Genomic DNA, 16,289 nt, shown 5'->3' with positions numbered 1-16,289 from the left:
GAAACTCCACCACTGCCTGCACCCACTGCACCTCCACCACTGCCTGCACCATCACAAATTAACTATGAATTGGCAAATACAGGAAATTACGGTAATCAAAAGGAATACTCGAAGGAGTGCACCAAATTTGAAACGCCACTTCTTTATCGAGAGGTAAAGCCTCATGGAAGAGCTGAATAATAGAACAGCCAGCAGGCATACTGCCAACTGAGGGGTGAATGCAGACAAGGTACAAACATCAGCATCAAAATGAGATGTGACAAAGACGAAGGAGGAGTAGAAGGAAGAGGAAGAGGAAGAAGGCGGAGGAGGCGGAAAAAGAAGAAGAGGACGACGATGATGAAAAATAAGGACAAAAAAAATGAGACAACAGAGGACGAGGAGGAGGAGAAAGAGGAGGAAGAGGACAAGAACGAATACGAGGACGAAAAGAGAATACGAGGAGGAGGCGAAAATAATGAGGAGTGCAGTAAAGAATATGAGGAGGAGGAGGACTGATAAGCCAGATCTGGATCCGGACCTGAAGCAAAATCTAATCAACTTGTTATTGTCACCAAATCAACTCATCCACCCAGTTTTGTCATAAATCACACACGACTTTTTGAAATATCATGCAATACAGTACAGTGCATTATTTTTGGGCCCATCTCTCAATAGTAAAGAATCCTTTTTTAAAAATTTAAAATCTCTCATATCCAGATATCTCTCATATTTGGATCTTCACAAAAATCGATGAAATTCACCCTTGTTACACACCAAACCTGTCCACCAAATTTTGTCTTAATCCATCCCAAACTTTTTGAGATATCCTGCTCACAGACAAACAAACAGGGGTGAAAATATAACCTCTGTCGACCTTTGGTTGCGGAGGTAATGATCCATCCATCCATCCATTGGGACCATACTCTGCAGAGCGTTGGTGCTGCTTAAGCAGTCTCCTTGGCTATTGGGCACAATCCTGGACGGGTCACCACTCCAACAAAGAATACCAGCAAGGAGGAGGAGATTGGGACCAGACTCTGTACAGAGCGTTGGTGCTGCTTAAGCAGTCTCCTTGGCTATCGGACACAATCCTGGATGGGTCGCCACTCCGACACAGGATACCAGCATGCTGGCACTCATTTTGCCGAACTCGGAAGGATGACAGGCAGAGTCAACCCCACTTGGTACTAATTCAACAGCCGAGTGGGATTTGAACTCAGGATCCTCGGATCCCAAGCCCACCACCCTATCCATTAAGCCAACACGAGGCAGGTAATGATCACATGGAAGATAAAGGAAGAACCTGATAAAGACAAAGAAGTGAAAGTAGATAAATAATACTACGATAAAGATGAGGAAGAATAATCAGACATGGGGGCATGATAGTCCGAGCGTCCACTCCAAGTTTAGGAGGTCAGTGCTTTGAAACCCGACAGAGTCATACCGAAGACATTTAAAATGATATGTGCTGCCTCCTTGCTTCGCACTCAACATCAATAAAGAATAGAACACAGACAACCAACCATAGGTTAAGCAACCATTGTGGAGGTTTTGATGGGGCCAATGGCTTCTGACATTGAGGCTCCTTGTTGGGAAACTCATCATCCCCAATTTTGACCCATGATCTTTATTACACCCATTAACCTTTCTCAATTCAGCCATATTATTTGCTCGTTTTTGCGTTTCCTCGCCTTGTCCCTCTTCTCTTTTCTCCTGCGACCAATAAGGAGTGGTGATGACGTCACACGATAGGTCATAAAAGACTACCGAGTCATCGTGTCAGAAGAGACACCTGGTGTGTTCCAGTTGGAGTGAGGTCGGGGAGAGCATTTGGCGTTCCAGCTTGCGTCGGCCAGCTCAAGAGTGAATTGAGGAAAGTCAGGGCGGGAGTATGGACAGTTGAGCCAGTGAGGAACAACAGAGTTTGCAGAAGCAGGAACAAGCCTGGCCTCCGCTCCCTAACAGCTCATATCCCCCTGACACACAAGACCCAGCCTGCACATTGGACAATATGCTCGTCTATGGTACCTCAAGAACAGGGATAGCTGAGCTTCCTCTACCCATACCCCCCCCCCCCCGATCGTTTAACTCTTTTCCCATTGTCTTGTACCTCGTGCATAGTCTTTAATAATTATTTTGATAGGCGCAGCCATTTGTGTTTTCGAATAAGCGTGTTACCGCCAAGTTCCCTTTTTTCTGTGTAATTGTTATGTTGTGTCAAAAATGACAATTTGAGGTGTGATAAAGATGACCAAAGCATAATTATCGGGATGTTTGACTCGCATTTTCTTGGTAGTGTGCCACATTTTGGGAAACGATGAATATAATAACAAATACTGATTGCGAGTTCTAACTGACCTCTATTCTGACCTTTACTTTTGCCTAAATGGATATTGCAGTCACAACTCAGTTTTCACTTAATCATCACACTTTCCTTCATAATACACATACTTATCACAGAGAACCTAAAAACATTTTTTTAGTGCCAACAGTACTAGTCATGGCAATGGTACACTTGACACTACCAAGAATAAGCACATAGTCTGCAATGCTAGAACTTGGTGATCCAATGACTATATAAAATCAGAGTAGAAAGATTTTTGAAGGTTTTTATATTTAAAAAAAAATATATATGGCTGCCGAACCACCTGACCAAAGACGTCATCATCCCCCCCCCCAAACAATTTTGCCCAAGATGACCCTCAAAAACTTACATACTGATCAGATAGAGCATTCCACATGTGCAATTATGACATCATAACGAAACCACTGACGACATCATCAAAACAAATCACATATTTCCCATGGGGTGTTCAGCACTCGACATGAGCCAAGTTTCAATGTTTTCCATGTAGTGGTTTAGGAGATACAAAGGTCAAAAAAATTTCCTTTTTTCAAACATGGCTGCCACACCGCATGACCGATGATCTCATAATTATCATTAAAACATTCTACTTGAGTCGTCGCACCTCTGGTGAAAATTGTGCGTCAATCCGACAAGCAGTTGCAGAGAGAAAAAAAAAAAACAGAGAAAATTAGCACGGATGGACAACCCGAAAACAATAGCTACGGCGACTTCGTCAACAGAGGCATAAAAAAAATTAAAGTGAAAATGCCCATAATATATTTGACCAAAACCCAACAAAATCAAGAAAAACCTTGTGATCGTGGTGAATCTTCTTGACGATCGAAAGCATTTTCCTGTTCGCTTGTGCCAAAGCAGTAGAGCAAGGCCATGAGAAGTGCAAGAGAGGGACCATCCAATCGCCCCTCCCCATCGAGGCTGATGTGCTGCAGGTGTTCCACAAGCAACAGCGTGTCTGCCTTTGTCAAGGGTCTTTGACATGCCCATACATAGAGGCATTCAGCAAGGTTCTGCCTCGAGTCTTTGATCAAGTCTGAGACCTGCAGATCAGCAAAATACCCAATTATCAATCCAGATTAATATTGACCATGTGACACATTCTCAAAGCAATTCAAAGCAAGCAGGACAATCACTCAATTGCTTTTTGAGATCCATAATCATATGCTTTGTCAATTCCATCACCAGAAGTATCACTGATGGAATGTAAATATTTTAAATAACCTTAAGAAATAAACAACTTAAGTGTGGGGTTTTTTTTTAAAGCAAGGGAAGGGAGAAGAGGAAAGAAAATAGGATGGGAGGGGGAATCAATTTAAGGGGGGGGGGGGGAAATAAGCAACTTAAGGGGAATTTGTACAAGAGGAAGTCTGGTGAGGGTTGGAGCAAAAGTACATACGAGGCCCCGCGAAGAGGAGTGATGCAAGCGACATTTTTTAATGATATGATGATGATAGGCTCGGATGATAGGGTAAGGGTTAAAATAGTGCTATATGGCATTAACTCCAAAATGGCCGGTGTCCCTTACATCACTCCTCCTCGCGGCGCCTCATATACTGTATTGCATTTCAGGTGTCGATAAATGCAGTACAAGAGTACAGTATAAACTAGAAAGGCACTCGGTAGAGCGCATACCCCTACCACGCAATGCCTGATCCAGTGGAACATATCAAGTCCAATAATTTTTTGAGATATCGTGCTATATATCGTTTTTGGGCCCATTTCTCAAGAGTGAAGAATCACTTAAGAAACAAGCTGAATACCATTAATGGCCCCGACGTTGAATGAAAGCTGATTACCAAATGATGTTGATACTTGGGCAGCCGATTACCACACAATATAAATGCGTGAGGCCGCTCGAAGCAAAGACCTCCAGTCTCCAAAGAAATTTCTTTCCAACGTCATCACACAATTTTCAAACCCACGCTCACGGCCGTTAAATAAATACTCTGAATTCTTGTAAATCATGGCTTTCTCCACAAAGTGTTGGTGTTCAACAGAAAGGACCTGAGGACCACTGAAGAGTTCAATCTCTCACGAGATAAGGCTAACATAAGGCGCCATGTTGCCTGCACGGCGTCACGTGACCCACCAGCTCGCGGTCCGACATAATTTTTTAACATTTTAAAACGTCCATTTTTCGCTGGAATTATTTTGGATACTTGTAGAGCACGTCGTCACCAAACATTCGAAAATATAAGCCAAGATCGGATAGACGCTACTGATAAGCAGTCCCCCAGGGGGATGCTGTACGAGGTCAAGCAGTGAACGGAAAGCATGTGGTGTTCCTTTCAATACCCAACGGTTATTTGAATTTAATACATTTTCCTCATGAAAAATGTGTTTCTGCTCGGATTTTATGAAAATTATCTGCGTTAAGACTGTAGCTACACCAGAAGGTCCCAAAAGTGAAAACATAAATCAAATGGAACTTAAGATAGCCTCATGAGGCGGCATGGAAGGCGATGGAAGCCAATGGAAGCCTCCCCTCGGTGCAATGCATTCCACACAGACCGAGGATACAAAACATTCAAATGTCACAAATCTTGATGCGACCGAGTGTGAATCAACCTTAGCGACTGCGAAAAGTTAAAACAGAATTTAAATGGTACTTTAAAAAAAATAAACACGTGAGGCCGAATGGAAGCCAATGGAATCAAACAGCAACCGCTACCCACATACAGTACACGACGTGCAAACGGCATAAAATGTGATTTTTACAAACTTTATGACAACCGAGTGTTAATCAACCTGAGCGACTGCGAAAAGTGAAAATAGAATTTAAATTGAACTTAAATCGGGGTCACATGGGCTGAGCAGACAAATCACAGCAATGGCGTAAATGTGAGGAGAATGAGGAGGAGGAGAAAACGACTCCTATTGACGGAGGCCAACGTCGGGGTAAAATTAATGGCGCAACACATACTTGCTTGCGATGACGTTCATTGCCAAGTCCTCGATCCCGACACAACTTCTCCAACTCCGAGTTGAAGTCAATAGACTTGACCAGCTCCAACACCTTACGTGTCAGGCCTTCCTCCATAAGTTCATCAGTGAAATGTGTCACAAGAGCAACTAACTCTTCACTGGCACCACAAAGCACGAGAGGGGGTGGGGGGAGGGGTATATAAATATGTAAATAAATACATATTGATCATAACTGGACATAGTCATTTTACTCTCACCATTAAACAAAGCATTATTCACACCTGAGCCCCAAAGTCCATGTTCTTCCTCTGCGGGCCAGAATGAGTGAGCGAAGAGCACTGGCAATAGCTGCTTTGCCATCCCAATAGAGCAGGACAGCAACCAGACCATGAGCATAATTTGGAGTGTGTGGCTGCTGATCTTGAGCTGTGTGCATCAAATGGTAGTCGCAACAAAACAGCAGGCATTTGAGAAAGAAATCCCAACAGTGGAACACACAATCCGAATAGAGCATGAATTTGCACAGTTTACTGCAGCAATCTATATCAAAAAAGCAAGCGTCTGGCATGAAATCTGTCAAGATTGCAATCTCCTCTCTCTCACACTTGGAAAGGTAAAACTGTGCACAGTCACCAAACTTTGAAGGCACAATATAAAATGTCTTACCATTATGCTTGAAGCATCTAAATTTCTTTCAAACATTTATTTTGTTTGGCTGAGTCTAAAGTATACTTTTGTTAAGCATTAGTCATGCTGGATGTCATCAGGGCAATCCGGTGGGCAGTGCTTCAACAGCAACTGCAACGGAATATAGTTGTTGTTCCCATATAGCTCACCGGATGACGCGATTGCGGAAAAGCCTTCAGCACCCCCACTCCTTGATGATAGAAGGAAAACCACAGGGGTAACCATCCCAGGTCAGATTACGGAAGTGTGTGTGCCAGGGTGGTGCTGAGGTGTCCTCTACCAGACAGTGTGTCCTTGGATTAACCTGAAGTGGTCCCTTTGGGTGGGTGCCTGGAATGTCCTATCCCAAAGAGAGGATGATCACCTGTCTCTATTATCATCTGAGCTCAAGCGTTTGAATAATCGGTATTGCAGCACTCTGGGGTTCGGAAACTGGATAGTGGCGAGATCATGGCGGGTGGTTATGGTTACAACTACTATTGGTCTGGTTGTTCCGATGGTTACCATGCCCAAGGAGTTGCTGTGGCTGTGTCCAATGATAATCGAAATAACACCGGGCAACAAGCATATTATGAGACGAAGGACTAGTCACTCCTTGGGCGTCATCTCCCTGGTCTCTGTACATGCTCCGACTAAGGCGAATGATCTCACTGTGAAGGACGCATTCTATGCCACACTTGAGTCTGTGGTTGATCAGTGTCCCAGGAGATACTCTTCTATTTTTGTGAAATTTCAATGCATTGAATGGAACTGATAGGGATGGTTATGAGACATGCGTTGGTCCCCATGGGTCTGGAACTGTGAACCAGAATAGCACCAAGTTCCTTGACTTTGCAAGAAGTAATGGACTTAGGGTGGCTGGTTCATGATTTCAGTGTCCACAGGCTCATCACAGGACTTGGTATTCCAATGCTGGTGGTGTGGCAAAGGAGACTGACCATGTGTTCATTGATGGTCGCTGGAGGACGATCTAGAACTGCAGGGTCTACAGGAGTGCTCATTTCCTCAATACCAAACACAGGCTTGAAGTAGCAATTATGAAGTTGCTGCTTAAATCTGGGAGAATGGCACCATACTAGCCAAGGCTGGATGTTGGCAAGCTCAAGGATGAGAGTGTAGCTGAGGAGTTTGCAAACAGACTAAGAGGGGATTTGGGGGGTCTGGGTACTTTAGAGAATCCTCAAGAGTTGTGTAATGCCTTTAAGACCACTGTCCTTGATGTTACCGGTGGATGTCTTGGAACTCACCAGAGGGCGAAGAAGAATTTTATCTCTCAAGAGACCCTGGATACCATTCACCAGTTGCAGGGCCAGGCTTAATGGTGTTCAGAGTTGAGCTGTTCAGGGAGCTGAGGCGTAAAACTGTACGTGTGCTGAGAGTGGATAAGGTCTATGTGCGAGGAATCTATGAGAGGGTAGAGCATCACCTGTGGTCAAGTTATTCTCGTCTTGCTTACAGGTGAATTTGCCCAATGCGTTCCACCAAGCCCTTCCCTCGGTGTACTGCAGTTAGAGTGGAGGGTGGTGGGCTCTTGACAGAGGAGTCAGAAGTGAAGGCCCGCTGGGCCAGTTACTTTAAGCGGTTGTACCAGGCTGATCCACCAGCTGTTGAGTTGGATGTCAGGGGTGTAACCATCCCTATTGCTGACCCTCCAATCAACTGTGTTCCACCTTTTTTTGTGGAAACACAGGCTGTGGTGAAATGGTTGAAATGGGGTAAAGCTCCTGGGATTTGTGGCATCCACGCTGAACTTCTCAAGGCTGGTGGAAATGCTGTATTCATGTCGTTTGCATGACGTCCTTGTCAAAGTGGACATCTCTCTGGCTGTTATCAGAGAACCACCTCACCGCCGTCGAGTCTGGCATTTCACTCAAGCCGACTGGCAGGGTCTCCGATCAGCCATCAAACTTACAGACTGGTCTGCTATCACTACTTTCTCAAACATCAACTCATCCTGGGATTTCTTTCAAAGAAACTTGCTCTCCCTCATGCACAGATTTATCCCCTCTCGTGTTCAGTTGTCCTACCCTTCCTCCCGCCCTTGGTTTATTGAAGCTTGTGGCGAGGCAGTTGTCCTGAAACAACTTGCCTTTGCCTCATAGAAAGCAAACCCAAATGAGGGCAATCTCAGTTCCTTCCACAAAGCTCGGAACAAGTGTGTATCTACCCTCAGGAGAGGCAGAAAACAACATCTTTCTCATCTCAAGTCTGAACTCTCAAACCTCTCTCCCTCCTCAAAATCCTGGTGGCGTTTAATCAAATCTGTTTCTGGTGTATGTTCCCCCTCCATCCCCTCTCTTACCTCAAATGGCCGCACTGCTGATTCCACACGTGAGAAAGCTGAATGTCTAAACTCGGTGTTTGCAGCTAAATCTTGTGTCCTAAACCCATCACTATCTCTACCCACTTTACCCAGTCGCACCCAACTGTCCCTGGACTCTGTATCTTTTTCTTCTGACAAGGTGGAGAGCTTGCTTTCAAACCTCGAGTCAGATTCTGCAACCGGTCCAGACGGCATCAGCCCACGTGTCCTCAAAGCCTGCTCTTCTGCTCTTGCTCACCCTCTCTCTGTTCTATTCACCCTCTCATTTGCCCAAGGTCATCTGCCATCTGCTTGGAAATCTGCTAACATCACTGCCCTGCATAAAAAGGTGCAAAAACAGATCCCTGTAACTACAGACCAATCAGCCTTCTCCCAATCATCAGCAAGGTTATGGAATCCATCATCGCTTCAGACATGAAATCCTTCCTCTTCTCCAATGGCTTGATTTCCAATCATCAATTTGGTTTCAGACAAGGTCACTCTACCCTGGATATGCTGCGTCTGCTCTCCCATCAATGGATGGAGGTCCTCAATGCCAGACAGGAAATCCGAGCCGTATCCCTGGACATATCACGTGCTTTTGACACAGTCTGGCACCCTGCACTACTCACCAAACTCTCTTCCATTGGTATTCAAGGCCATCTCCACTCATGGCTCGCAGACTTCCTCTCCTGTCGCAGTCAACGTGTGGCCCTAAATGGAGTTCTTTCATCCCCTCTTCCTGTGCAGGCTGGAGTTCCTCAAGGTAACGTTCTGGGCCCTGTTCTTTTTCTGGTTTTCATCAATGATCTCTCCGACTCTGGAAAATCCTCTATTTCTCTTTGCCGACGACTCTACCCTCTGCCGTACCATCTGTCATCCCTCAGACCGGCAAGCAGCAGCTTCTTCGCTCACTGCAGAAGATTTTTGATCACTGCAATGCAGAAAATTTCACAAAAATAGAAGAGTACTGGATAAAATCACAAAGTGGTCCAACACGTGGAACATGTCTTTCAATCCAGACAAATCTCACACTCTCACTATGTCTCTTTGAAAGGACCGTTTAGAAAACCCCCCCATCCACTTTCTCAACAATCATCTGGAAGAAGTCTTTTCTTTCAAGCTTCTGGGTCTCACTATCTGCCATGACCTTTTCTGGGAAAGTCACATTTCCAACCTCGCCTCAAAAGCCAGTCGCCGACTGGGAAACCTCCGTCGTGCAAAGTCCTTCCTCGGCCATCTTGAGCTCCTGACCACTTACAAAGCTTTTGTCCGTAGCCTGATGGAGTACTGCTCTCGCCTCTGGGCTGGTGCTCCTGCCTCCCACCTTTCTCGGATTCACGCTGTCGAAACCAGGGCATTTAAGATCATCGGCATCTCCCGCAATGAAGCTGAGTCTTTGGGCCTATCACTCAATCACCGCAGGTTGGTCGGTGGTCTTTCTGTCTTCTACCGACTCCTCTCTAGCCTTGCCCCCCCCACCCCTGCTCTCTCTGCGATTTGTCCCCACCACATTTCCACAGGGCGCTCAAGGTCCGCCAACAACCCCCTTCTGGTAAAACTACCAAAATCACGAATCACTGCTCATCTTCACTCTTTCATTCCTCTTTTTTCCCGCCTTTGGAATAAACTTCCTCACTCTATTCTTTCCCATTCTTCCCTCCAGGCTTTCAAAACAGCTGTTCACCACCACCTCTTATCTTCCCCCATCCAAATCCTCGATCTTTTCTACCCCCGATAATCCACCCAAGCCCACTTCATTCAATTCCCCTGCTTTCCTTCCTGAAAGTCCCTGTAATGTCCATCTTCTCTTCGCCATGTTCCCCGTCCCATCCCCATCCCTCTCCCTTCCACAGTTCACCTAATGTGTCTGTTCCCCACTGTTTTGTCCCTTCCACTCCTGCCCCTCTTGTCTCATGCCCCCTTGCTGTGAGTTGTGTGTTAGCTCTCATACGAGCCTCGACCAAGGTATACAAAAAAAAGAAAAAAGTTCTATGCTCTGCCTGGAATACAGCCATCATCCAAACTGACTGGAAGAGGACCCTTGTCGTCCCTCTCTGGAAAGGGAAGTGTGATCGCCAGGACTGCAACAACGACCGAGGGGTGACGCTGCTCTGTGCCGGGCAAGGTATTTGCTCGAATAATTCTTGATAGGGTCACCACCGTCTGCTTGAGCACCAGTGCCCAGAGCAGTCAGGTTTTACACCAAAGAGGTCAAAGGTTGACAGTATCCTTGCCCTTCGAGTCCTCACCGAACGCAGACGAGAGTTTTGGCAGGGGCTGCTTGCAGTCTATGTTGATCTCTGCAAAACGTTTGATTCAATGAAAGGAGATTCCCTTTGGATGATTCTTGGTCTTCGTGGGGTGCCACCAAAACTGATCGATCTGATCTCTGAACTCCACTCTGGTACTGAGAGTGCTGTGAGATGTGGTGGTGCCATCTCTGACTTATTTCCAGTTGTTACTGGAGTTTATCAGGGGTGTGTACTGGCCCCAACACTTTTCAGCGCTTGTATGGACTGGATTCTGGAAAGGATGTCGGAGAGATCAAGCTGCGGTGAATAGTTTGGAAATGTCAAGAAGTCTTACCTTGATTTCACATATGATGGTCATCGTTGCAAAGACTGGATATCCTTTTGGGAGCCCTCAAGGTGCCGATTGAGGAGTCGGAGCCGCTGGGATTACGAGTTTCCTGGGTCATAACAAAATCCAGACTTTCAATGGCATATTGCATGCTGCTATCTTGTCTGTACCTGTTTGTGGTGAGGATGTTGAGGTCACGGAGAGATTCACTTACCTTGGCAGTGATATTCATGTCTCTGCTGGCTGCGAGCCAGAGGTCAATAGACATCTGGATCAGGCCTGGCAAGTCATGGATTCACTGGATCATGGGGTGTGGTGCTGTTGGTGCCTGTGCAGGACAAAAGTCCGAGTCTTCAGGTCATTTGTGCTTCCAGTCTTTCTCTCCAGATGTGAGACTTGGACCATGACCAGGGATCTGAGATGGAAACTTAATTCCTTTGGTACCAGGTCTCTTCGGAGAATCCTTGGCTGTCGCTGGTCAGACTGTGTCCAACCAGCGGTTGCTGAAAGAGGCTCAAATGAGATTTGTCACCTGCATAGTCCATGGGCATCAGCTGCGGCTGAATGGACATGTGGCTCATTTTCCTGACGCTGATCCTGCTCACCAGATTCTCTCAGCGAGGGAGCTTCATGAGTAGAGGAGGCCAATGGGCTAACAACGTGCCTCGTGGTTTCAGCAGTTTGATCAGCATCTCAAGGAGATGGGGATGGGCCAAGCATCTGCCTGGGGGATGGCCAGACGGATGCTCCTGGAGTACCAGCGGAAACTAAACAATGATGTGAAAACTTAGCACAACAAAACTGGTACCAGATATCCTGTTGGAGGAAATACCAACAAAGTTGTTTTATTTTGTGTTCACCATTGCTCGCAGACCCCTTATGCAGATACTTCAGACATGACAAAACAACACAATAACATTCTCAACAATGTAAATGTTCATGTCCACAAGTTCACACAACTACAACAGCACAATGACATTCCAAAACTTCCCTTCCATTACCAACCAATTCCTTGTCATCATTCATCACCATGGCTATCCCCTAATTTTCTCTTTACCCAAGCCTATCCAATTCTGTAACTCTTTCAGAAGCCATCAGGACATGGAGCAAAGAAGCAAACGAGCAAATTGCACTCCCCAGCCCTTACTTGACCACCCCCAATAGTTTTCTTGTCTGACCTGCCAGAAGCAACTCCAGAGCTGCAATTTCGTTGAGGTCATACATGTCACTTAGCACAAGAGCCTCCTCAATGAGCTGGGAAGACAGCAGACAGAGACCCTGCTGGCCATGAATCGAAATTCCCTCGATGTTCGCTTTCTTCAACTGCTCACGGTGCTGAGGATTCTTTGCCTTGAAAAACACACAACCATTCTTAATTCACTACATGAAGTACAACAATTTTAATGCCACAACACTAAACTTCATAGCACAACGTAAAAATGAAGAAGAAACAAACATTTTGAGTAAGTGGCCCCACTGTTAGCTAACCAGTTGCATGTGGAAAAACTTAGATTACAGGTTTCATTACAAATAAGCAGATCAAAATATTACAGGAAAACATGAATATAGACATAATATTCATTCTATCCATTGTCCAAATATATTGTTGCGGCCACGGGGACCGAGATACCAGCTTGTCACCGGTTGTCCTCGGTAGAGCCGGACGTGGGGCCACCGCTCACAATTAACGTTGTGCCACCGTGGGTCGTTTTAGAACCACGAACGCCACCCAGCTAACCACGAGTTCCAGTGTCCACCGTCTAATCATGCCATTTAACTAGAGGTCACGTGGTTACCTGAACAGAGAGCGCGCCCTCGGCAAAGCACAAATGTTATCTGATTAGATTTTAATTAGGGTGGCCAAGCGTTTTAACCGCTGTTACGTACCGACTATTTTTGGTCAAATCTGTGGTAATTACCTCCCAGTCTATCTCGGTTATAACAATGATAGACCAATGGAAGGAAAGGACAAACACGGACAGGTTGGAAATCGACAAATTATTTAATAATAATAAAATAAATAAATAAAAAGAACTTTTTATTTCCTGAGGTAAATAAAGAATAGATTTCAAAGCAAAATCAATCAAAATGCCAAGGAAAGAGACAAAGAGCAGATGCTTATCAGGGGTTGACTTACAGCTAAACACAGACAAGGGTACCCAACAGATCATTCAAGGAGGGGGGGGGGGAGAAGAATCGTCTCGTTCACCAGAGTAGTCATCCGTAAAGTGAAAACGTCCTGAAATGTGTGCATGCGTGTCATGTCCGTCGCCAGGACCCAGCCTTGCCATGCCACCTCTTGCGAACAGCCTTGAACGCCAGTCAACGTCTGGGAGGGCACTGAGATCATCTGCTGTGGGTTTAGACCCTGGTGCTGCGACATGGGCAGTTCATCACACTTCACGAATCTTGTCACGTCCAGTGACCCACACGGTCCGTCGGTGACTGACTCACGCCTCACACGTTGGTAACCGATCCGTGCCTCACTCGTTGTCGGCGCTGCTCACACACCCACACGCGCACCACACGCTCGCTTGCTCACTTGCGGACCTACACGCTTGCTCGCTTGCACGCTTCTTCCCTCGTGCGCTGACACCCGCTTCTTGCTCGCTTCTCGTGCTTTCTTCTCCCGCCTCTTACTTCTCTCTCGCTTTCTTTCTCGTTCTCTTCCCCCCCTCCTCTTCCTTCTCTCACGCCTCGCTTTCTTCTTACTTCTCTCGCCCTTTCCCTCTCACAATGGACCTCCAATTCGTTTTATATCTGCGGGCCGTCTCCGCCGGTCAGTCCGCCCCAAGCTCACCCCGCCCCACTTGCGCACGGTTACCATGACGACCCGTGCGCTCTCAAAAAAGGCGGGCATCAGAGCTCGCGAAATAACGTTACTGAGGAAAAATAATGGCGCGCGTCAGAGCTCGCAAAAGAAATGTGTGTAAACGTGTCTGTTGTGAAGAAAAAAAAAGCTTCCCATAAGAGAGGGGATCTATCCTTTCCCTTCTCAACGCATCACATTTAAAATCCCATTAGACATGGGGATTGGGGCTAATCTGAACATGCATTTAAGGAAATAACTCTGAGGACCTGGATGTGTGGATGCATTCATCAGACCGGATTCTGAAATCCGTAACAATATTTTGAATCCGACTACCTCTACCACCACCACTACAGACCAATTATCTGACCACATTTGTCCTTTAGCACTTGAAATATTTCACTTCAAACCTCCAAGCTTATCATATCTTATATCAACAGGAATAGCACTGAGTCCTTGACACAATAGGTGACTAAAGAGGGTGTGAGGGGTCGAGTACACAATATTTGGAAGCAAAGGCAGAGTTGAGAGATTTTGCCTCCTCATGAGCAAAGTCAGCTGTGGTGCCATTTGACGTGAGCAAAGGGATGGAGGGGGAGCACACAACAAAGACATACTTAACAAGGGCCACCATGTCCTTGAAGGAGACAAGTTTGATAGTTTTGCCATGAGGGTGGCCAGATGTTGGGTTTGGGCTTTCCTATGTGGCCACACACTTGTTCTGGAGTTTGTGGAATGATCTGAGGTTCCCTTCGGTCAAATGTGCCTTCCAAATTCCATCTAGCTACATTGCTGAAACAGGATCGAGGGCAGACAGAACTTTCTTGACCACTTCGGGTGAGAAAGAAAGAGTCAAAAAAGAAACCAATCAAAAATTTTTTTGTAAACGTACAAATTATGTTTAGTGGTCACCTTCAAAGTAATCTCTCTGGAAGTCTATACACTTGCGAACGTCGCTACCATGCTTCAAATGCACCTGTGGAAGTCGTTGCCTGAAAGGCCATTCAGCTCGTTGATCATCACTCTGGATCTCTTGTATTGTTACAAAATTAGTTCCTTTAATTGGAGTTTCGGACGGAGGTCAGATCAGACCAACATTCTCACCCTTTCGACATTTTTGTCCATTTTTCCAATCGATGGGCGTCCTGACCGCACGTCATCATGCACATCCATTCTCCGCTCCACAAACCTCTTGGCCCACTCAAAAACACGGGATCTTGACATTGCGTCTTCCCGCACACCAGCTTCAAACTTGTAGAAAATGTCAGTGCCACTTTCATTTAGTTTTCCCAAAAACTTGATGATGATTCCCCATTCCATAAATTTGTCAGTTGTTCATCTTCAAAATACTATTGTGTCCAGTGGTCGATCCCCTACCTGGACAGATGGTCAAACAGTTCTTCCTTGGAGGCCCACAGCCGAGACTCCCGGAGAATTATGCGCGCAGGAAAGAAATGTTAGGCGCTTCACCAGGGCGGGAGCACAGCACAGGAGTTTTACTCTCGAACCCAGAACACATACACGGACACAAGCAAATTAAATTAAATTAAATGGATAATTTAATGACAGCAATCAAATATGTAGGAGAGGAGGAGATTGGGACCAAACTGTATGCAGAGCGTTGGTGCTGCCTAAGCAGTCTCCTTGGATATTGGGCACAATCCTGGACGGGTTGCCACTCCGCCACAACATACCAGCAAGCTGGCACTCATTTTGCCGACCTCGGAAGGATGACAGGTCGAGTTAACCCCACCTGGTATTAATTCAACAGCTGAGCAGGATTTGAACTCAGGACCCTAGGATCCAAAGCCCGCCACCCTAACCATTAAGCCAACACCAGGCATAATTAAATATGTACAACGACAATAATTCAAATTAAATAATGAAAAAAAAAACATGTGAGCTAATCTACAGCCTAAATTCATATTTGAGGCGCCTCCGCACTCGGACACACGCACGCACGCACGCACACGGTCATATAAAATAAAGAAAATAAAGATATCCCTTTCATTCCTTCACTTAGCAGAGTCCAGATGATATTTTAGGACTTGACCAATGACCATCGAACCGCATGATCAGCGTGCGGGTAACCACGCCCCAAAAATGGCACCGAGCAATTTGAAGCAATATTCGACACCAGGGCTCTCGAACAACGGTGGAGCTTCTTCGTCGACCACGCTTGTCGATCCCTCTCTTTCCATTCTATTGCCAAGACGCGCTCTGGTTTCTCTGATCGCCTCCCTCACACCAAACTCCACTCGTGCATTCGCTCCTCGCTGCTTCCCCGTCCTCTCTGATCGCCTGCCTCCTACACACTCTTCTTCTTCCTCAAATCACGCCCATCAATCACCAGCCTCGGGGGCATGACCTCACCCGCCATCACCCTTGGAGGCGGGACTTCTTCCTACTTGGTCAGGCAGCTCGGTTGTCATGGTCGTTGCCGTTACAAAAACGTAATTCTATCATTGCTGGTTTGCAATACAATAACATCGGGAAAAGTCACAGGGGGGCGATTACATACTGGGGAATTATCCTTAATCCCTATATAATTAGCACCGCACCACCACTACCCCCCCCCCTCCCCATGTGGTGACAAGTAACACTTAAGCTCAGTTTCCCTACTTAGTTTACATTGA

The 16,289-nt window shown here is 46.1% G+C and overlaps 1 protein-coding gene across 1 annotated transcript in view; it reads right to left on the bottom strand.

Annotated features, from left to right (window-relative positions):
- Positions 1-16,289, bottom strand: part of NUP205 (nucleoporin 205) — a 327,963-nt gene that overhangs the window by 303,545 nt on the left and 8,129 nt on the right. The window contains exons 4-7 of the mRNA XM_085884280.1: positions 12,023-12,194; positions 5,554-5,698; positions 5,271-5,430; positions 3,141-3,387 (exon numbers count right to left, since the gene is read on the bottom strand). Of these exons, the coding sequence (XP_085740406.1) occupies positions 3,141-3,387; positions 5,271-5,430; positions 5,554-5,698; positions 12,023-12,194 (724 nt within the window). The remainder of the gene's footprint in view (positions 1-3,140; positions 3,388-5,270; positions 5,431-5,553; positions 5,699-12,022; positions 12,195-16,289) is intronic.

The sequence above is a fragment of the Eptatretus burgeri genome, chromosome 6 (genome assembly GCF_056783735.1).
Source record: "Eptatretus burgeri isolate ZD-2024b chromosome 6, Ebu_testis_v1, whole genome shotgun sequence".
Taxonomy (NCBI): Eukaryota; Metazoa; Chordata; class Myxini; order Myxiniformes; family Myxinidae; genus Eptatretus; species Eptatretus burgeri.
The sequence above is the reverse complement of the archived record's forward strand: the minus strand, read 5'-3'. Positions and strand labels throughout refer to the sequence as shown.